The sequence below is a fragment of the Piliocolobus tephrosceles genome, chromosome 1 (assembly GCF_002776525.5).
Source record: "Piliocolobus tephrosceles isolate RC106 chromosome 1, ASM277652v3, whole genome shotgun sequence".
NCBI classification, from domain to species: domain Eukaryota; kingdom Metazoa; phylum Chordata; class Mammalia; order Primates; family Cercopithecidae; genus Piliocolobus; species Piliocolobus tephrosceles.
The window spans coordinates 1,819,365-1,842,730 of record NC_045434.1 but is presented as its reverse complement, the minus strand read 5'-3'; the positions used below and the strand labels follow the sequence as shown (position 1 = coordinate 1,842,730).

At 44.0% G+C, this 23,366-nt stretch overlaps 1 protein-coding gene across 2 annotated transcripts in view; it reads left to right on the top strand.

The window, feature by feature from the left end:
- Positions 1-8,186: 8,186 nt before the first annotated feature.
- Positions 8,187-23,366, top strand: part of SCCPDH (saccharopine dehydrogenase (putative)) — a 53,437-nt gene continuing 38,257 nt past the window's right edge. Inside the window, exons 1-2 of one of the 2 annotated variants that reach the window (XM_023216131.2) lie at positions 8,187-8,546; positions 11,081-11,193. In XM_023216131.2, the coding sequence (XP_023071899.1) occupies positions 8,357-8,546; positions 11,081-11,193 (303 nt within the window). In that variant the 5' untranslated portion in view covers positions 8,187-8,356. The remainder of the gene's footprint in view (positions 8,547-11,080; positions 11,194-23,366) is intronic. The other variant, XM_023216130.2, reaches the window with a different exon arrangement.

Sequence of the window (23,366 nt, the reverse complement as noted above, 5' to 3'; positions counted from 1 at the left end):
AATGTTTGAGGTGACAGATATGCTAATTATCCTGATTTGACCCTGCACATTGAATGTATCAAAATATCACTATGTAGCCCATAAATATGTACAATTTTTGTGTGTCAATTTTTAAAACTTAAAAAAAGCTTTCCTAGTTCAATGTCAGCATTTCCTAAGCGAGCCTTTCCTGTTTAACTGCAGTCAGAAGGTAGCAGTCACCTAGCAGCAGCTTGCAAATGTGCAAATTGCCCTCAGGGACGTGGTAGATATAGTCCTCCCGCCCCTGGATGCAGCACAGAATGTACAGGAATGGGGCGGCTCAGGGAGGATTTCATTCCAGGGCTTTAACCCTCCACTTCTCCAGTCTTTCTCCCTCCACCCAAAAAAGATTTAAAAAGCTAAGAATAAAAGGTAGAACACCAAATTGTATTCACACTATACTTTTAAATAAATATGTATAAACGTTGAGCATGTGTGAATAAAGATCAGAAAGACCCAAAAATAATTGTTGTAAATCTTTGGTGGGATTGTGGACATAAATCTTTTGATAATTAGGAGTTTTACTATTACCGTTTCCTCTGCCACATTACAAATCCACGAGATCAGGAACTATCTTGTTCCTTTTTGGAATACCAGGGCCTACTTCAGGCTAGAGACATTTATTTAAGAAACGAATGGAGAAATGAACAAATGTGTAAATACAATGTTTTAAAATTAAATAACATTTTTAAAGGGGGATTCTCTTTTCTTTTCTTTCTGTCTTTTTTTTTTTTTTTTTTTTTTTTGAGATGGAGTCTTGCTCTGTCACCCAGGCTGGGTGCAGTGGTGTGATCTCGGCTCGCTGCAACCTCCGCCTCCTGGGTTCAAGTGATTCTCCTGTCTCAGCCTCCCAAGTAGATGGGATTGCGGTGAGTCCGTCGGAAATGCAGAACGAGTGTTGTGTCTAACTGCCCATCTTACCGGGACACTGGTAGTGTGGTGTGGTCTAGAATTTCCTAATAGGCAAATGTTTCAAAATTCGGTCTTTGTAACACAGGCCCAAAGGTTGATTGAAGAGCTAGCTTTCACTGTAGCTTAATAAAATGAATCCTCTACCTCTGTGCAAAACGGCAGTGTCTAAAGTGAGTTTGCTTCCTAACATAGTAGGCACTGAGTTTCACACAACGTTAATTTTTGTGTGTGTGTTTCAAAACTATCATGCTCATTGAAAATTAAAGATAGTAGCATAAAAACATCAATATAATACTCTGTGGATGTGTGCTGGCCTCCCTTGGGCCTTGGCAGGAAGGTCACATTGCTTGGTGAAGACAAAGTCTTTTGAGATATTTCTGGTAAATTTTTGTGCATATTGGAAGAGTAAATTAAATCTTGCTTCATAGGATCCTGTCCTTACATTTTTTTTTAAATTTAGAAAGAAGTAAATTGGGAAAGATGATTTATGATTCTTCAGGTCATTATTTGAAGATGGTATTGCCTGACCAAATTATATCACTTATATCATGATGTACATTAATTTCACAAGTGAATATTATGACTGCGTAAGTATACATATGCTTTGTTAGATTTTTATAAAACAGGCTCTTGTCATCAGGCCCTATTATCTTTTTACCCACAACGAAACCAAGAAACCAGAAGTTGAGTAACTTAGCTGTACCAAAATGAATCATTGAGAGGGGGGATTCAGGAAGAATAGATTCCCTACTCTATTAAATCAATTTTTAATTTTTTAAAAGAGATTTTTGGCAGGGAATGGTGGCTCATGCCTGAAATCCCAGCACTTTGGGAGGCCAAGGCAGGCGGATCACTTGAGGTCAGGCGTTCAAGACCAGCCTGGCCAACATGGTGAAACCCCATCTCTACTAAAAATACAAAACTTAGCCATGCGTCATGGTGTGCCCCTGTAATCCCAGCTGTTTGGGCAGCTGAAACACGATAATTGCTTGAACCCGGGAGGCAGAGGTTGCAGTGAGCTGAAATTGCACTACTGCACTCAAGCCTGGGCACCAGAGCGAGACTCCATACCAAAAAACAAAAATAAAAAATAAAAGAGATTTTTGCAAGCTTCTGATTTCCACAAAGTCCTTGATTTCTCTCTTTCCTTCTCCCTCCCTCCCTCCTTTCCTCCTTCCCTCCTTCCTCTAGTTTGCTGATAAGTATTTAACAATCCACTCTCTGGGGGGAGAAACATGATTTGTAGAGTGTGCCAGAGCCCCTGGTGTAAATCCAGCCATGGCTGTAAACCATGTCTGATTTCTAACGGTGCTGAAAATTTCACAATTGGCTTTCATAAAGGTGGTATGAATGATCTTCACCATTGGATGCCTCCTTTATTAAAAATAAAAACATTAAAAATAATAAAGCCCTAGACTTCTGAAGATTTGCATAAAGAACTTTTAATGACAAATAGATTTTTAGTTTAATAGTAGAGAAAAGGAAAAAAATGATACCTAGAAGGGAAAAGAAGGAAAAAAAATAGAAGTAGCTGCCTTTACTGACAATAAAAGCACTTAGTTTCTGTTGCATACCTAAAAGGTCAGCCTGGACTAACTCCTTTTCACTGCACCATTCCAGCATGATGCGCAGAGGTTGGTAGAAGGACCAGGTATTGGGAGGTAGGGCTGTGTTATACTATTGTGCAACTTTCAGTATGCTGAGACCACAACATGTTCCAAAATGTGGCTGGTCGAGCATGGTAGCTCACACCTGTAATCCCAGCAGTTTGGGAGCCTGAGGTAGGCAGATTATTTGAGGCCAAGAGGTCGAGACAAGCCTGGGAAACACAGTGAGGCTTTGTCTTTACAAATAATTTGAAAATTAGCCAGGCATGATGGTGTGCACCTGAGGTTTCAGCTACTCAGGAGGCTGAGGTGGAGGATCACTTGAGCCCTGATGTTGAGGCTGCAGTGAGCTGTGACAGTGCCACTGCACTCCAGCTTCGGTGACAGAGTGAGACCCTGTTTCAAAAAATAATGGTAATAATAAAATAAAATGCGGCAATATATGATGGAATTTCTGAATTGGGTTACTTACTTTCCTTGCCTTTTGTTTCTTTTTATTATCCACTAGAGATCAGCAAATAATGCAGGTAATCAAAAGTTGCAAAAAAAAAAAAAAAAAGCCATGATTTTTCATAGATGACTCCCCGTGACTTCTTCCCTTCACATTTAGCCACAGCTGCCATACTGCTTCCTAAGTGTGGCAAGTTCAGCTTCCTTCTCACCTTCAGCTTCAAATGGATTTTGGACTACGTGGGTGTTCCTTTATTTGTCTTCTTCTGATTTCCTATGTCAAAGATAAACAAGGTGGAAGGACAGATAATCAGTTATATACTAATGCAATGTGAAAAGAGTCTAGCATGAACTGAGCTCAACTTCTGAACCCAATCGGAGGTGACTAGGCATTTTAAAGGAAGAATGAGGGAAGAGGCAAGGGTAAGTGAGGGCTCAGGAGAGTCAGGGAAACAAAAAAATTACAAAAAGCAGAAGTGGGGGGGCGGTAAATTAGCCCATTCTGTGTTGCTATAAAGGAATACCTGAGACCAGGTAATTTATCAAGAAAAGAGGTTTATTTGACTCATGGTTCTGCAGGCTGTACGAGAAGCATGGTGCTGCATCTGGTAAGGACCTCAGGAACCTTACCATCATGGCAGAAGCTGAAGAGCGGGCAGGCATGTCACATGGCAGGAAGCTTACTATCATGGCAGAAGGCGAAGAGGGGACAGGCACGTCACATGGTGAGAGTGGGGGCAAGACAGAGAGGAGGCAATGCCTGGCTGTCTTAAACAAGTAGCTCCTGCATGAACTAATAGAGTGAGAACTCACTTATTACTATGGGGATGGCACCAGGCCATTCACGAAGGATTTGCTTCCCTGACCCAACTGAGAGGTGAAGCCGGCTGGGCTTCTGGGTCAGGTGGGGACTTGGAGAACTTTTCTCTCTAGCTAAAGGATTGTAAATGCACCAATCAGTGCTCTGGGTCTAGCTAAATATTTGTAAATGCACCAATCAGCACTCTAACAATGCACCAATCAGGGCTCAGTAAAGGTTTGTAAATGCACCAATCAGCACTCTGTAAAAACGGACCAATCAGCAGGATGTGGGCAGGGCCAAATAAGGGAATAAAAGCTGGCCACCCACACCAGCCCCAGCAACCTGCTTGGTCATCTTCCATGCTGTGGAATCTTTGTTCTTTTGCTCTTCACAATGAGTCTTGCTGCTGCTCACTCATTGGGTGTGCACTACCTTTATGAGCTGTGACACTCACCGTGAAGGTCTACAGCTTCACTCCTGAAGCCAGCGAGACTACGAACCCACCGGGAGGAACGAATAACTCTGGACGCACCACCTTTAAGAGGTGCAACACTCACTGTGAAGGTCTGCGGCTTCACTCCTGAAGTCAGCAAGACCACAAACCCACCAGAAGGAAGAAACTGCAGACACATCTGAACATCTGAAGGAACAAACTCCGGGCACACCATCTGTAAGAACTTTCTTACCGTGAGGGTCTGCAGCTTCATTCTTGAAGTCAGTGAGACCAAGAACCTGCTGGAAGGAACCAATTCCAGACACAAGAGGATCTTTGTCACCCGGCTAGAGCTTAGTCGAGGAGAGGATCTTTGTCACCTGGTTAGAGCTTGGTTGAGGAGAGGATCTTTGTCACATAGGAAACAGTCACAGCTGATGTTCCAGGCATTATTCTCTCTTCTCGTGCCCCTAGTTCTACCCTTCACTCTCGAGCTTCAGAAGACCCGGCTTCTGACTTTGTGAAGGTGACGGTTAACAGCCTGTCCCCAAGCCAACCTTTTTCTTGGCACTAACCTTGGTGCAGAAATCAAGCTGAATTCCTTCGAACTCCTTTAGATGAAGAATTACTTCAAGAAGGGCCAGACCTGGGACTGCTCTACACAAAAGCAAATTGTTCCAAGATTCTTGTCACAGTAAGTCGGTTTTGCCTGCTTTTGAGCTTTAGATGAAAGGAATGACATAGACGTTCTGTTTGGCTTTCTGCTCGGATCAGTGTTTGTGGGATTCATTCATATTGTTGCGTGTTATGATGAACAAAAAAATTAAGCTCTCTGGAAGCAACAGGAACAGGCCTCAGTGTCAGAACTGCAGATGGTGGGGTGTGATTCCCACAGTCGGCCCTCGGGCCCTTCTGAAAATCAGCCCCTGCTCCTTTAAAAAACTTACTATTATAAATTATCAAATAATTATCATATACATTGTTAAAAAGAATATGGTAAAAAGCATGAACCCCTTTCTCTTGCATAATTTATACAAACCCACTTCCCAGTAATAATCACTGTTACTATTAACAATGGCTAACATTTATGGAGTAGTTACCATGTGTAAGACATGTTTCTAAGCATTTTACAGTTTTAAGATTTATAATGTATTCTTAACATTTTGTGTGCATGTACATACATCTTTTTTGTCTTAAATATACTCTTGTAATGTTAGGAGATATGGACAATTTTCCATGTCACTATACACAGCTTTGTTTTTTTTTAGAGACATAGTCTTGCTCTGTTGCCCAGGCTGCAGTGCAGTAGTGTGATCATGATTTAGTATAACCTCGAACTCTTGGGCTCAAGGAATCTTCCCACCTCAACCTCCCAAGTAGCTAGGACTACAGAGGCACATCACCACACTCAGCTAATTAAAATAAAATAAAATAAAATAATTTTTTTTTTTAAGAGATGGGGTCTTGCTACATTGCCTAGGCTGGTCTCAAACTTCTGGACTTGTGGTCTTCCTGCCTTGGGCTCCCAAAGTGCTGGGATTACAGGCATGAGTCTCTGTGCCCAGCCAACTTCATTCTTTTTTGTTGTTGTTGTGTGTTTTTTACCTAGAACCACCTGAATAGTTATACTTCATTCTTTATAGCTGTACAGTTCCTATTGAATGAATAGGACACCATAATTTATTTAATAATTCCTCTGATAAAGGACGTTGTATTTGTTTCTTTTTGTTATTACAAAACAATGCTGCAATGACCATTATGTTAGTCCATTTTTGCGTTGCTGTAAAGGAATGCCTGAGGCTGGTTAATTTCTTAAGAAAAAAGGTTTTATTTTGGCTCATGGTTCTGCAGGAAGTACATAAAGCATAGTGTCAGCATGTGCTTCTGGTGAGGCCTCAGGAAGCTTCCAGTGGTGGCAGAAGGCGAAGTGGAGCTAACGTATCCCATGGTGAGAGAAGGAGCAAGAGAGAGGATGAGTTAGGCTCTTTCAACTACCAGCTCTTGTATGAACTCATACAGAGAGAACTCACTCATGATCCTGGGGATGGCACCAAGCCATTCATGAGGAATCCACCCCATGACCCAGACATCTCCCACCAGGCCCCATCTCCAGCGCTGGGGATTACATTTCAACATGTGATTTGGGGGAGCCAAACATCCAAACCATGGCAAGCATTATTGCCAAAATGCACACACACACACACACACATATATATATAGTTTTTACTTTTAGTTGTCTTTTTTTTTTCTTTTAAGAGACAATGTCTCACTTTGTCACCCAGGCTGGAGTGTAGCTCACTATAACCTCCAGCTCCCAGGTTCAAGCAATCCTCCTGCCTCAGCCTCCCAAGTAGCTGGGACCAAAGGTGCGTGCCACTGTACCCGTCTCTGTAAGATTATTTTGTAGTGACCGTTTACTCCACTAGAATGTAAACTTCTTGAGGGCAGGGGCTTTATTTGTTGCCATATCCCCAGTACTTTATTCCTAGTGCCTAGTATATAGTTAAGTGTGTAAAATACTTGAATGCTTACTACTTTATACCCACCAGATGGACATGAATGAAGCTTGAGAATACCAAGTGCTGACAAGGATGTAAAGCAAGAGGATTCCGGTATCCTGCTGAGAGTGAAAAATAGTGCGTGTGCTTTAAAGAGCAATGAGATAACTCAAATGTGAATATTCTAGCACCAACCATTTTCATTCCTGACATATATTCGATATACTTTCGCACAGGTGCTTTAGGAAAAATGTACAAGAATTTTATTGTAGCATTCTTCATATTGTACAAAAGCACTATACAAAATTGTTTAAAAGCATTGTAGAATTTGGTGTATTTCTCTCTCTCTCCACACACGTATCACAGACATTTTTTAAAATTCTGAATCATTTGGGAATAAGTTCACGACATCATGACCAAATAAGAAAGTTGCAGGATTAACATTTGCAAAATATTCAAAATATGCAAAACAGTACTATATTTATAAATACATATATAACAAGCAGAAAGATAGGAATAGGAATAATAAACACTGAATTCAGGCAAGTGGCCGCCTTGGGGACAGGAAAGGAAATGTATTCAGGAATGAATACCTGGAAGCTTCACTATCTGGAATATTTTTCTTAAGCTGTGTTGAGGGTACATATTTGTTATTGGCTGTACCTTTTTTGCAAGACTAATATATTTCATAATTTTTTAAAGCATCCATTTATTCCTATTTTAATGAGAGTTTTTAAAAATCGCTAATGGGCTCGGTGCAGTGGCTCATGCCTGTAATCCCAGCACTTGGGGAGGTCGAGGTGGCCGGATCACCTAAGGTCAGGAGTTTGAGACCAGCCTGGTCAACAAGGTGAAACCCCATCTCTACTAAAAACACAAAAATTAGCCAGGCGTGGGGTCGCTCGCCTGTAATCCCAGCTACTCAGGAGCCAGAGGCAGGAGAATTGCTTGAACCCGGGAGGTGGAGGTTGCAGTGAGCGGAGATCGCGCCACTGCAGTACAGCCTGGGCGACAGAGTGAGAATCGTCTCAAAAAAACAAAAGAGAAAAGAAAGGGAAAAAAAGGAAGAAAAGCAAGCAAGCAAAGAAGCTCAAAGGTTCTTGGCGTGGGCCACTGGCAGGTTTTCTCGCACTCTCTTTGCGCCACCCCCACGTGCAACAAGAAAAAACGGCTGCCGCCTCCAGCTTCCAGCAGGGCTAGAAGATGCGCTGCGCGGGGCGGCCAGAGCCGTGCGGAGAAAACGGCAGGACGGAACTATGGGCCGCGGTGGGCGCCTGCCAGGTTTGGAAGCGGATTCGCAGCCAGAGCCACCGCCCAAGGAAGCCTCGTGTCCGAAGCCTCCCGAGCAAGCAGCTGCTCTGCGGCTCCGGCGCCAGACGGCGTGAGCCTGGGCGCGGCCCTGGCGCGGCGGCGCGCGCGGGGTGAAGGGAGCGCGGCGGCGCGCGCGGGGGGGGAAGGGGGCGCGGCGGCGCGCGCGGGGGTGAAGGGAGCGCGGCGCGCGCGGGGTGAAGGGAGCGCGGTGCGCTGGCTGCGGCGACGCGGCGGTTGCTGCGCCGGGTACTGGGGTCGCTGCCTGAGGCGCAGGCGCCGTGGACTCAGCGCGCCCCGGGCCTGGGCTTGCAGTGGACTCGTCATGGCGACCGAGCAGAGGCCTTTCCAGCTGGTGGTGTTCGGCGCCTCTGGCTTCACCGGCCAGTTCGTGACCGAGGAGGTGGCCCGGGAGCAGGTGGACCCGGAGCGGAGCTCCCGCCTGCCCTGGGCGGTGGCGGGCCGCTCCCGGGAGAAGCTGCAGCGGGTGCTGGAGAAGGCGGCCCTGAAGCTGGGTAAAGGGGCGGGGCGGGGCGGGGCTGCGCGGTGGCTGGGCCGGGGACCCCGCGTCGCCCCAGACGAGCTTTTCGCCGCAGGGGTGCGTGTCCCCGAGCCCTGCGTGAGGACAGGAAGAGGAGAGGGAGGGATGTTTCAAGTATTGCCATAGCTTTGTTCCACCTCCTTAACTGTGTGTGTGTGTGTGTATATACACACCAGGGATACACACACACACACACCCCCATATATATATTTCCTCCTGTTTCCCGCTGTTGCATTTCTGCCTCAGTTTGGGGAGTTCCCCGGCGAAATGGTCAAGAACTTGAGTTGCCCCTCTCTCTGCTTCATCCTGCCCCGCAGCAGGGGCACCTGTTGAGTCTGCGAGTTTCTTAATATTTGGTCGGGCCGGGCGCGGTGGCTCAAGCCTGTAATCCCAGCACTTTGGGAGGCCAAGACGGGCGGATCACGAGGTCAGGAGATCGAGACCATCCTGGCTAACACGGTGAAACCCCGTCTCTACTAAAAAATACAAAAAACTAGCCGGGCGAGGTGGCGGGCGCCTGTAGTCCCAGCTACTCGGGAGGCTGAGGCAGGAGAATGGCGTAAACCCGGGAAGTGGAGCTTGCAGTGAGCTGAGATCCGGCCACTGCACTCCAGCCTGGGCCACAGAGCGAGACTCCGTCTCAAAAAAAAAAAAAAAATTTGGTCGGAGAGGAGGGCAGGGGCTTTGGTCTCTTGGAGACCGGAGTCTCCCTTTGCCTCGTGTTTTGAGGACGGGAGAGCAAACTTAAGAGTTGTATTGACAGTGTCTTTGTGGCTATTCTGTTTTAGTTTCTTTTTTGTGTGTAAGAATACTCCAGCAGTCTTCCTCTTCAGAGAATAAAAAGTGTGTATTTCTGGTTTAGACGCTTACTTATTCTAAGCATTCAGGGAGCATATATTTATTGATTCTCTAAGCATTCGGGTAGCATATATTTCTTGAGTGACCTTGTCCTTGCTGAGACCTGTCCCGAGTCTGGGGTGCAGGATGGGACAGAGAGGAGACAGACACACGGATCCTGCTGCCTTCATGGCTGGGGAGACGTCTGACTTACGACTCCGTAGCCTTTAAATTTGGCTGTTAACTCCCCACCGTAGATTTCCTTTACACAGACACCCGTTAGAGTTCTGGAAATACTACATTCTTTCTGTTTAATCTACTTTCGTACAATGCCCTGCTTGGAGTGCTTTTGTTCGTGGTTATGTACAGAAGACACCACGTAGACTGGACTCTCCTACAGCTTTTGATGCTGACACTACCAACACGTAATTCTGACCAAAGAGCTTTTTGGTCGTTATTTTTCCAAGAGAGTAATTTCACTATTAAAATATATGCTTCCGTTTCTTTTTCCGGCTCAGCAAGATGGTACCGGTACAGCCTAGTCAATTACCATATATAATGCCCACATCCAGTTTTATTGTGGGGGATATACCTTCACCTATTGAAACCTGCATTACTTAGTTGAGCCAGTTAATTCCAGTTATTTTCTTATGAGCCTGTGTGTTTATGTAGCGTGTGCTTTTCACCTTAGAGTTCTAATTTTTTTGTTTTTTTGTTTTTTTGCCATTCTCCTGCCTCAGCCTCCCGAGTAGCTGGGTCTACAGGCACCCGCCACCACACCCGGCTAATTTTTTGTATTTTTAGTAGAGATGGGGTTTCACCGTGTTAGCCAGGATGGTCTTGATCTCCTGACCTCGTGATCTGCCCGTCTCAGCCTGCCAAAGTGCTAGGATTACAGGCGTGAGCCACCACACCCAGCCCTAATGGTTTTGATGTTAACAGTCAGTCCAAGACTCTCCATCACCTACAACTAAATCATACATAGTAATTGTTCAGTAGTTGATGAGGAACTTTATTTTTTTAAAGACAAGGTGTCATTCTGCCGCCCAGGCTGGAGTGCAGTGGCGTGATCACAGCTTGCTGCAGCCTCGACCTCCGTGTCTAAGTGATTCTGCCACTTCAGCCTCCTGAGTAGCCAGGACTATAGGCGTATGCCACCATGTCAGATAATTTTTTTTTTTTTTTTTTTTTTTTAGTAGAGACAAGGTCTTGCGATGTTGCCCAAGCTGGTCTGGAATTCCTGAGCTCCAGAAGTCCTTGCGCCTTGGCCTCCCAAAGTGCTGAGCCGCTGTCCCTGGCCAAGAAACTATTTTTATGACATAAATTTCTTGTTGGAGAGGAAGTCTGGATAGTTATCTGCTCAGCGTTTAAACTTGATCGTGAAATTGTCGTGTTACACAGAGTTGTTATTTACACAACGCTTTTATTAGATTTTTTTTAAAGGTCAGGTTTTTAGTAACGCTTAGTGTTAACTCGGTTTTCCTCATAACCTTTTCCTTTTTTATTACCTGATTAAAAACAGTTTTATCTTTTGTCTAAACGGGAGAGCTAGCTTTCAGTGTATCAGTGTATTTAGTAATTTGCTGGTCACTGATTATACTATATAAAGAAGACAAGGAAGGTGTAATCCTCTGCTGGAATTTTCTTTACTTCATTTGTTTCTTATTTTAGGAAGACCAACACTGTCGTCTGAAGTTGGAATCATCATTTGTGATATCGCTAATCCAGCCTCGCTTGATGAAATGGCTAAACAGGCAACAGTTGTCCTCAATTGCGTAGGACCAGTAAGTAATCAACCCTTCTTTGTATCAGAACAAACAATCCATTCATTTCTAGCAAAATATTCCAGAGGAACATAAGGGCAGAGGACAGAATTGTTGGTTGAAGGCCTTAACCCCGTATGGGGCGTTTTTTCTTCTTGCGAGGAGCAAATGGAGATTACCAAAGTCTCCTGAGAGAGATTGACAGGCTCTGTATGACCCTATCCTTAGGGCATGTGTACTGGCTTATTGATTGGTTACATCTGTGATTATCAGAATTTTCTTTACTTTTTACTGTCTCCCCTTCAGTGTGTATCCCTGGTATATTTTTTATTTATAAATTATATTCTTATATTACTGGGTAAATATATTTTTAAATGCACAAAAAATAAAAAGGACTCATTTATTGAATAAATATTTATTGATACTTACCATATGTAAAATGCATTATTGCAGGCACGTGGGACACAATGGTGAACGAAACAGAAAATTCCTCATGGAGATTACATTCTTGTGGGGAAGACAGAAAAATAGGATTGTATGAAAAGTGCTTTGAATAAAAGTGAAGCTGAGAAAGGAGAAAAGGTGTTGGCATATCAGTGTTTTTAGATAGATGGTCAGGGAAGGTTTCTGTGAGGAATTGACATATGAACCAAGATCTGAATGAAATGAGAGCAAATTGCATGAACCTTTTGAGGAGAGACTTTTCCAGGGATAGCGGGCACAAAGGTCCTGAGATGCAAGTGTGCTTGGCAAGACTGAAGAGTGTGACAGGCCAGTGTGGCTGGGCAGGGCAGAGAGGTGGAGAGTGGATCAGCGGGAAACCTGGAAGCTGGGTCGTGTAGGATCTTACAGGCCGTGGTCAGGACGTGGGTTTTTCTTCCAGGTGTGACCAAGAGGCATTGAATGGTCGAAAGGAAGGGCTTCATCTGATTTAAATTTGAAGTTCTTTGGCTTCTGATTGAAAAAATAGATAACAAGGGATGAGCGATGGAAAGGTCCAAGCACAAGCACTGGGGTCGTAGTGGTAGAGGTGCTGAGAAGTAGTTAGGTTCAGAGTGTATTTTCAAAGGAGAACAGCTTTTGCTATTGTACTGAGTATGAAAAAGTCATCAAGTCACAGGCCATCAGATTTCTGGCCTGTGTAACAAGGTGATGTTGGTGACATTTAGTAATCTGAAGGAGCCATCACAGTTGGCAAGATGTTTAAAAATTAGACTTCTAAAATATTAATAATTTTTAATTGAGAGCAAAAGGGTTTGTGAATTGCTGTTAAATAAAAATGTTGTGGATTTAGATTCATCTCGTTCCTAACTAGCTTAGATTCCATCCATGAAGTCCACTGCTCCACTCTGTAATGGATGCCCTCGTCTACCTCCCTTGGCTTTTTCTCCTCAGTACTCTGGAAAAATCCCAGCCCTGGTTATTCTGTTTGTCTTCTCTTCCTGAACGTGAGTGACCCAAAGTGGCTGGAGAAAAATATACCCCATGCTAACTGATCACACTTCAAATATGTGTTTACAAACCTCGTGTGGTGCTCAGCAGCTCTGCTCAGGAATTCTCAGGAATTCTCTCTCCTGCTCTCTGAAGTAGCTCACAACCTTGTTTTCCTTGCACTTTTAGTATCCCATCTCTCTTTCCTTGTTCTTATCTGATTTTTTTTAATTTTTCTTTTTTTTTAAACTATGAAAATAGAAGCTGGTTAATAACAGAATTTCTTTCTTCATCTTCCTACCACCAGATCTATCTACCTACCTACCTGTCAGCCAATCTTCATCGTACCCTGTAGTCTGCTGTATCTCTTGTTCCAAGGAAAAACTGGTCCTCTTCCTATTGGACACAGTTTTCAAAGACTTTATTATCGGGGGAACCAGCCCCCAATATTTCAACATAGGTTCTTTTCTATTTTCCGTAAGTGCCGGCTGGTCTGAGAAATAAAGAGAAAGGGTACAAAGAGAGAAATGTGACAGCTGGGCTCCAGAGGTGTTCCAGTCACACTGCATTTGCATGCGGTGTTCGAGACTCACTGCCCGATCTCCAAGCCACATAACAGACTGTCTTAAATTATTAATTTGATTAGCCAATTTTTGATCAGTGCCTTGTTGAGAATTCTACATTTGGGTGGAATTGGCTTGCCAGTCATTAACAAAATGAGCTGTTTGAATAGATTGACGTAACGCCATTCAAGCAGTGGTGGCCAGTGCAGTGACTGTAATTAGGTCCATGATCACAGCGATTAAAGTGAAAACAAACCTCTTAGATCTTTTCAGAATTTGCTGTAACACTTCATTAATGAAACGTATCGAGGAGGAGGATTCCCAAGGTCTGGGCAAAGTTACTGGAATCCCGATTCCTTCTCGAGCTCAAACCAACATTGCACTTTTCCTGGAGTCAAAACGGGAGTTAATGCAAGTGTATAAATGACAGTTAATGTGTTAGGCAGTTTGTTCGTCCAAATTCTGATATTTCCCACTAACAGCATGTAAGGAGGCTTAACACAGCTCTGTATGGGAACAGTCAGGTTGGAGGTAAGCAAAGCAGAATGTCTGAATCCACATTGATACGGAGGGAGGGGGACGATAGCGGGGACAACAGACCGAAGAGTTTCCCCCTCCCATACTCGCAGTCCAGACATGGCAATAGCCAATTTCCAAAGTTCTGGGCTCCGAATGGGGAGTATCATATGAAGCCTGGGAGGATAATGCCTTTATCTTCCATTTTAAGGGAAAGAATGAGCTGAACCTCCTATGCATAGTAGGATGATGATTCTCATTCTCCCAATAAGAAATAAAATAAGTAGCCTCCAGGCATTCCCTTCCACCAGAGGAGCAATTGTTTTTTAAATAGCCCTTTGGTGCCCAGTCTATTACTGAACCATATGAGTCATTTTTTAATATTACTGCATGTGAGTTAACACTGTCTTCCCAAATTAAAGTTTTAGATGGGCCTTCAAAAAAGTGTTTAGGACATGGTTTTCCTGCAGGTTTATGTTGAAAGTATGGGGTATCTTCCCTTACTCTCCCTTTCATTTGTCTTAAAGGAGAAAGGGAGAGGCCAGAGACCGAATGTCCCGGTTCCTCTGTAGCTGATCTCTCCGGAAGATAAGCAGTCCAGACTTGAGTTTCTGGATGGATACAACCAGGTGCATGTCCGAGGCACTGAGGGGTATTTGTAACCCATGGTAACATTAAATGCAGTGCCTTCTTCTGCTGGTTGAGTGGGGCAACCATCATCTGTAGCTCCAGGCATCCACGTACTATCACTAGTGTAGATTTCTGCAGGAGCATCCATCCAGGCGACAGGTTGAATAAGTGGAGGGAAAAGCACATAAGCCCAATAAGAATAATTTTGTGTAGCAGGTAAATCAGTGTGAGAGGAAACTGGTGAGACACAAAGTGTAAGAAGGAGAATCATTACATAAAACCTGTTGGAAGCGGACTGAGTGCTGAAGGACGAGGAGAAGAGCAGAGCAGAGGGATGTTCTTTTCAGGCTAATAGAAATGGTGAGATTGTTAGGCTTGTAAGGAGAAAAAGAGAGGGAATTAGGAGAAGTGGGATGAGTTAGATGGGTCTCCATTGCCATGAGGGAGGACTGAACCAGACCCATTTTGATTTGGTGTGCCTGCTTCTGAGGACTTGGCACAGATCTCACCACGTCGGAGGGCGGTCTCTGACACGGACGTCTTTTCCCTGTGGTTTCGTTCACACGAAGTTTAAGGCTTTCAGTGGGACCCAGGAAGGGGACGGATGATCTCCTGCTGAAACAGAGCATGTCCTCTTTCCCACGTTAAGCAGAATCAGAGACAATGTTTAAAGGTTTGGGGAAATCCTGTAAGGCAGTGATTACAGAAATTAACTCTCCTTGTGAGCAGAGGTATAAGGGGTAGAAATAAGCTTGCCTGTAGGACCCACATAACCAGCATCTCCATTACTGGAGCCACCAGTGAACAGCGTAACAGCCTCAGGAATGGGCTGATCTTTGATCAGTCAAGGGACCACCCAAGATGTCATTTTTATAAAATCAATTTGTTTGTTGGATAATGATTGTCAACGCCAATAAAATCAGTCAAGTGAATTTGCCACAATATGGAATGTTGAAAAACGGCTTGAACTTCGAGCTGATTTAAAGGAACTATAATTAAATTCAGATGAAATCTGGAAATTGTAAGTATTCTACACCGAGCTTGTCCAACTAGACTGGCCATTTGGTCCAGATAAACAAAGTTTTTGACACAGAATGAGGAAGAAAACACCACTCTACTAAATCATTATGTTGAACTATTAGCCCAGTAGGGGAGTGTAATGAAGCGAAAACCAGAAGCTGAAAAGGCGAGACGGCTGTACTCTAGATAACTGGGCAGTCTGGGTTCTTTCCTCTACAAATTCCAGTTCTAGTGAAGTCTCAGGGGTCAAAGTGCTGGGACTGTGGAGATTGGAATCTCTGCACAGCATAGAAAACAAGTTAGTGCATATGTTGGAATGCCTGAAGTAGGTCTTAAATAATGTTACCCCGAAGTTTTTGGAAGTCATTTAAAGTTTTCAAAGAATTTCTCCTAATTTGAACTTTTTGAGGTTGAATACGTTATCAACCACCATTCCTAAATATTGAACAAGAGTGGTCTGTTGAATTTTATCCTGAGCGATGTATAATCCAGCCTCTGTAACACGGCGGCTTAAAATTCGATAACGGTCTATTAATTCTTTATCAGTGGGGGCAGCAATTAAGATATCATCAATATAATGAAGAATATAGGCCTGGGGAAATTGAGCTCACGCTGGTGAAAGCACCTGTCCAACATAAAGCTGGCAGATGGTGGGCTATTCAGCTTTCCCTGAGGAAGTCCTTTCCATTGACAATGACCTGCAGGCTCCTGACTATTGAGAGATGGTACAGTAAAGGCAAATTCTTCACAATCTGATTTATGTAAAGTAATATTAAAAAAATCTTTAAGATCAATAACTATGAGAGGCCAATGTTTAGGTATTAAAGTAGGGGCAGGCATGCTGGGTTGGACAGCCCCCATTGGTTTAATTACAACGTTAATGGCCCTTAAATTGGTTACCATCTGCCACTTGCCTGATTTTCTTTTTTTCTTTTTTAGTTGAAACACAGGAGCATTCCAGGGGGAAACAGAAGGTTCCACATTTCCAAGTTGTAACTGTTAAGAAACCAGTTGAGTCAAAGCCTCCAGTTTTTCTTTAGAGAATGGCCACTTCTCAATCCAAACAGTTGTGTCAGATTTAAGCTTTAATATATGCAGGCAACACGTTGTGATCAGGTAAATTTTGTTGTTGGACGGAACGCATGGCCGTTTTACACTCGTGGTTCGCATTCTCAAAAGCTAACATATGAAGGAGAATACCTTGAGTGTGCTCTTCAGAGACAGGTTTTTCAACAGCGTCTCATAATTTAGCTAAAAAATCAGCGTATAATTCATTGTGACCTTGTTTAACCCTAGTAAAAGAAACAGGAGCTTGGCCTGGGGGCTCATAATTTATCCCAAGCTCTCACACATACCTTTGTTACGTGTTTTGTGGTGAGAGCATCAAAGACTAACTGGGCGTAAGTATCAGAGAAACTGTCGGAGCCTGTGAGCTGAGCCTGAGTAACTAGAATGCCATTAGTCCGATGTAGCTGAGCCTGCAGACAGGCCTCCTCTGCACACCAGGTACGGAATTGTAAATGCTGAGATGGGGTCAGAACAGCTTTTGCCAAAAGGTCCCTGTGTAAGGGAAGCAAAGTGACCTCAGTACAAAAAGTTTGTAATACCATTTTAACATAAGGAGAAGTAAGACCATACGGAGTACAAGCATCCTTAAATTCTTTTAAAAAGGTAAGATTGAGAGGTACATAATGACGCATTTGTACCCCTTGGGTGTTAGGAGGTTCTAGCGTGACCAGATAAGCCCACACATCTAATCCACTTTTGTTTTGTTTTGTTTTGGCATAGTAAGCGTTGCATTGAAGTTTTAAGAGTAGGTATCCGAGATGGAGTTAGCATAGAAGTGACAGGAAAAGCATGTGTAGGTAAGGGAAACTGAGGGTGAGGGAGTCAGACCAGTATGAGAGTGTGAGGAAGGGGCATTGGGGGAGCAGAAGGAGCAGAAGTATACTGGTGATTACTGGTGTCCATGTGTGAAGAAGGGTATAGAGAAGCTGGCTGAGTGGGTGGCAAAGTGACCGGTTGAGGAACCAAAATGACTGGAGGGTGAGGGGCCACAGTGGATGTGGGAGGGCCTGCAGAATTATAGGTAAATTGTAGTTTGGTCCCGGAACCATTAGCTGACTCCAGAGGTTTGAAGAGAGAAGAATTAGCATATATGTGGTCCCGGGCTATCTGAGTCGGAGCTGTGGGAGCTACAAGTACCGGCTCTTCGTGAAAAGAAACGAGATCACCAGGGGGTGACATTAAACCAAAGTCACTGGAGTTAGATATTGAATTCTCAGTATCGTTAGGTGGGGGAGGAGTAGGCGAAGGGAGCGGCTGATCAGATAACAAAGGCCATGTGGGAGAAGAAGGTTGAGGAAGAGGTGGAGGGTCATCAGATTCAGAAAACTGTGGTAACTGCAGGGGGTCACAGAATTGTTATGTCATTAGGACGGCACGTACCAAGGCCCAATCACCCCAAACAGTGACGGGAACATAATTCCCTGTCAAGACCAGTTCCTGGAATGTTGCACCAACACGATCCTGTAGTTCTACATCTGAGGTTCCTTTTTCAGGAAAATATTTTCCATTGTTACTCGGACACCACCCTGTTTTAACAAGTGTACATCTAAGTTTCCTTTTTCAGGAAACCAAAGACAGTATGTTTCTACTGCCCTGAATAGAGTGACCATATTTTCCATGGGCATTCAAACCCTTTTCTGTTTTAACCGGAGCTTAATATAGAAGAGATAAGTATAATGTTTAGACTCCATGTGACCCATAGTTAACCTGGACAATACACAGACAGACTCACCAGTCATCAGGGAGCAGAACAAGCGTTTCTGTGGACCGAACTGATGATGTTTCTCTGCACCTACCAAACGGAATCAGGTTCCCACATGTGCTTGGGAAAAAGAAAACACGCTGAGTGCCAGATATAGGGGGAACCAGCCCCCAGTATTTCAACATAGATTCTTTTCTATTTTTCCTAAGTGTCAGCTGGTCTGAGAAATAGAAAGAATACAGAGTGAGAAATTTTACAGCTGGGCCTCTGGGGGTGACATAACGTGTCGGCAGGTTCCGTGATGCCCCTTGAGCTGCAAAACCAGCAAGTTTTTATTAGGGATTTCAAAAGGGGAGGGAGTGTACAAATAGGGAGTGGGTCATAGAGATCACATGTTTCAAAAGGCAATAGAATATTATAAGGCAAATGGCAGAGCAAGATCACAAGGCCAGGGTAAAATTAGAATTACTGATAAGGTTCCGTGTCCCTCTGGGCACGCATTATCGTTGATAACCATCTTAACAGGAAACAGGGCTCGAGAGCAGACAACCAGTCTGACTGGAATTTGCCAGACTGGAATTTCCTAATCCTAGCAAGCCTGAGAGCGCTGCAGGAGACCAGGGTGTATTTCATCCCTTATCTTCAACTGCATAAGACAGACACTCCCAGAGCGGCCATTTTAGAGACCTCCCCCTGGGAATACATTCCCTTCCCAGGGTTATTCCTTGCTGGGAAAATAATTCAGTGATATTTCTCCTATTCGCTTTCTGCAAGAAGAGAAATATGACTCTATTCTGCCCAGCCCCTCAGGCAGTCAGACCTTATGGTTATCTCCCTTGTTCCCTGAAAATCGCCAGTATCCTGTTCCTTTTTTAGGATGCCCAGATTTCATATTGTTCAAACACACATGTTTTACAAATAATTTGTACAGATAACACAATCATCACAGGGTCCTGAGGCAACATACATCCTCAGCTTAGGAAGATGACGGGATTAAGAGATTAAAGACAGGCATAGGAAATTGTAAGAGTATTGATTCGGGAAGTGATAAATGTCCATGAAATCTTCATGATTTATGTTCAGAGATTACAGTAAAGACAGGCATAAGAATTATAAAAGTATTAATTTGGGGAACTAATAAATGTCCATGAAATCGTCACAGTTTATGTTCTTCTACCGCGGCTTCAGCCGGTCTCTCCGTTTGGAGTCCCTGACTTCCCGCAACACTTTATGTTTACAGTTACACTTTATCTTTTTCTCAGATTTCTCCTCTTTACTGGATTATTTCCATCAGTATTTAAATATGTGATATCTCCCATCTTTAAAGAAAAGCTGCCTGATTCCACATACCCTTCCAACTACTCTATTTTTTGTGCCCCCCTTTTAGCAACCTCCTTGAAAGAATTCTCATGACTCACTATCTCTGCTTCTTCACCTCCTCCTCAAATGACTCCTGTTGGGCTTTTTTTTTCCTCCCTCCTCCAATGAAAGTACTCTGCTAAAGTCCCATCCTGTCAAATCCAGTCCTCATCTGAAAGCTTTCGGCATTGATCCAGCCGACCACGTTCTCCTTTCTTTGCTTGGCTTCTGCATTGTCATCTTCTCGTAGTTTTCCTCCTGTCCACCAGCTTCACCCTGGAAGTCCTAGTCTCCTCCATTGCATCTTCATCCTCCCCACTCTAAATGCCTGAGGCCGCAGTGTTCAAGCTTTAGAACCTCAATGTCCTCATTCAGGCATTAGGTTGCAGTAAAGTGAAAATGACCAAATGAACAGTGGTGCTGAGGCCCCCTTTGTGTGATGGAAACTCTCCCACAACCCCCTCGGGATACCTGCTGTGTCCTGCCTTCAACACGTGACCACTTAACGTGGCCCAGGGAATGTCTCGTAGTCAGTCCATGTGGTCACTGTTAATAGAACGTCATGTTTTTCTTTGTGTTTTTTTGTAAACATTAACATGAATGAAAGTTCTAATATTTACTTCCACCCTCAGTGGGTCATTCTGTGCTTCCCTTGGGGGAAGACTACTTGGGAGACCACTGGGTTAGAAGATGGAGCTTTGAGGGCCAGGCGTGGTGGCTCACACCTGTAATCCCAGCACTTTGGGAGGCCGAGGCAGGCAGATCACTTGAGGTCAGGAGTTCGAGACCACCCTGGCCAACATAGTGAAACCCTGTCTCTACTAAAAATACAAAAAATTAGCTGGACATGGTGGTGTGTGCCTATGATCCTGGCTACTCGGGAGGCTGAGGCAAGAGAATCACTTGAACCCAGGAGGCGGAAGTTACAGTGAGCCGAGATTACGCCATTGTACTCCAGCCTGGGCAACAGGAATGAAACTCCGGCTCAAAACAAAAACAAAAACAAAAAAAAACAACAAAAAAAAAACAGAAGAAGATGGAGCATGGAGAGCAGGATTGCAGTTCTGACCTCTAAGCTAATTGGCTTCACAGGAGAAGTATCTCCCTGAGATGAAGGATTGCTGCTCTGACTGCGTTCACCTATCTCAGACAAGCATAGGGTATGAAGTGGAGAAAAATCTAGCAAGTTCATAAAATAGGAGGAAGTGAGAAGTCTCAACTCCAGATTACTCAAAGAAGTGGGCCAGATGTGACAAAATGCAGTAAAAGTAAGGAATGGGCAGACTGAGAGTGAGCCCGTGGCTGTAAGGCAGAGCCTGGAGAAGCTGGGAGTTGGCCTGGCAGAATGGAGGGAGGATGCTCTAGGTAGTGGAAGCAAGCACACTGGGTGTGAAGAAGCAGCATGGCTTGGGGAATTCCATGGAATTTAGAACTGCTGGAAGATGAGAATTAAGGGACTGTGGTTTGATATGATGCTAAGGACTTTGTACTATGTATTGTAGAGGTTGTTTTTGTTTTTGTTATTTTTATTACACTTTAAGTTCTAGGGTACATGTGTACAACATGCAGGCTCGTTACATAGGTATACATGTGCCATGCTGGCCTGCTGCACCCATCAGCCTGTCACTTACATTAGGTATTTCCTCCAGTGCTATCTCTACCCCCACCCCCAACCCCATGACAGGCCCTGGTGTGTGATGTTCCCCACCCTGTGTCCATGTATTCTCATTGTTCAGTTGCCACCTATGAGTGAGAACGTGCAGTGTTTGGTTTTCTGTCCTTGTGATAGTTTGCTCAGAATGATGGTTTCCAGCTTCATCCATGTCCCTGCAAAGGATGTGAACTCATCCTTTTTTATGGCTGTATAGTATTCCATGGTGTTTATGTGCCACATTTTCTTAATCCAGTCTATCAGGTTTTAAGAGTGGATATGTTACAGGGGTGAGGCAGGAGGAAAGGTGACATCAGATTTTTATTTTAGAATAACAATTTGTTATGTATTTGGAGATGGGGCTAGCTGGCTGCATTGTAACCAGTTAGGGCTTATTTGTCATAAATTAGATAAGTGTTGACGGGGTCTGAACTAAGATATAATTGTGTAGGGGAGAGGAGACTGATTTGAGATATTTTTAGGAGACTGAATTGATAAAACTTGATGACTTCCAGGATAGGTAGCGTGAAAGACTGCTTCCAGATTTCTTTTTTTGAGATGGGTGTTGCTTTGTCACCCAGGCGGGAGTGCAGTGGCGCAATCTCGGCTCACTGCAACCTCCACCTCCCGGGTTCAAGCAATTCTCCTGTCTCAGCCTTCTGAGTAGCTGGAACTACAGGCTCATGCCACCATGCCCAACTAATTTTTGTATTTTTAGTAGAGTCAGGGTTTCACCAGATTGGCCAGTCTGGTCTTGAACTCCTGACCTCAGGTGATCCACCTGCCTCGGCCTCCCAAAGTGCTGGGATTGCAGGCATGACCCAGCCTGCTTCCAGGTTTTAACCTGAGAATTATGTGGGGAGTAATGCCATTGATAATAACAGAAAAGAAGACATCTGAGTGCCACGTCCTAGCCCTGCGCCAAGCTCTTTGTATTCTCTTATTTCATCCTCACAGCTACCCAGGGAAGTGGCTGGTGGTATTCATCACCATTCTTTGATTGAAGAGGTTGGTGCTTAGAGAGGTAAAGTGACTTGCCCAAGGTCACACAGCTAGCGGCTGCAGAGCCTGGATGTAAGTCTGGCCTGACTTTAAAGCCCACATTCTAGACCACTCTGCTGTTCAGCCGTTTGCACAGTTTTGTCTCAGAGTCTTTCCTCATTTGAGCACCTCAGAAAGATGTTAGAAGTGGGACCCAGGCAGCCTGAACTAGAGGCTATACTTTGTTTTTATTTTTATTTTTTTGAGATGGGGGTCTCACTTTGTTGCCCAGGCTGGAGTACAGCTCACTGCTGTGTCAACCTCCTGGGCTCAAGTGATCTTCCCGCCTCAGCCCTGCAAGTAGCTGGGACTATAGGCTTGGGCCATCCCATCTGTCTACTTTTTGTATTTTTGTAGAGACAGGGTTTTGCCCTGTGGCCCAGGCTGGTCTCTAGCTCCTGAGCTCAAGTGATTGACTCACCTCGGCCTCCCAAAGTGTTGGGATTACAGACGTGAGCCACTGTGCCTGGCCATGTGTTTATATATATATGCCATATATATATATAGTCATTGTATATATTATATATCTATATTACATGTAGATATAATATATATTATAGATATATATTCTATAATATAGATACACACATTTTTTTTCTTAGAGAGACAGAGTCTCAAAGCGATCCTTCTGCCTCAGCCTCCCAAAGTGCTGAGATACAGGTTTGAGCCACCACACCCAGCCTAGAGGCTACACACTGAAGCATGTGCTAGAAAGTGGAGGAGGAGAAATAGGTTTAGAGAGAGAGAGAGATGATGAATTCAGTTTTAGACTTGTTGAAATTGAGGTGTCTGCTAGATACCTTGCATCAAGACAGAAAATACAAATAATACATTGTTTGTATATAATGTTTTATAAGTAAGTGAGAAAATCAGAGTGAAGAGAAAATAAAAGGAAAATGTAGGCAAAGGGAACTTAGTTTTACGTGTGACTCACGCCACATGTCCTGTGCTCTCACTGGTCCTGACCTTTCTAACAAAAAACACAGAGAGGGAAACCCTATCATTGAGCAACTCTAGACGTAGAGGTTGGAGGTCACAGCACAGATGTGACTGAAGTTGGGAGAGTAGGTGAGATTTACTGGGAGAATGTCCAAATCAGTGATTCTCCATCTTTGAAGTACACAAGAGTCACCTGTGAGGCTTATTTAAAATGCAAGTTACTGGAGTCTACCTCAGAAAGCCTGATTCTGGGGGTCTGGAGTGGGACTGTGAC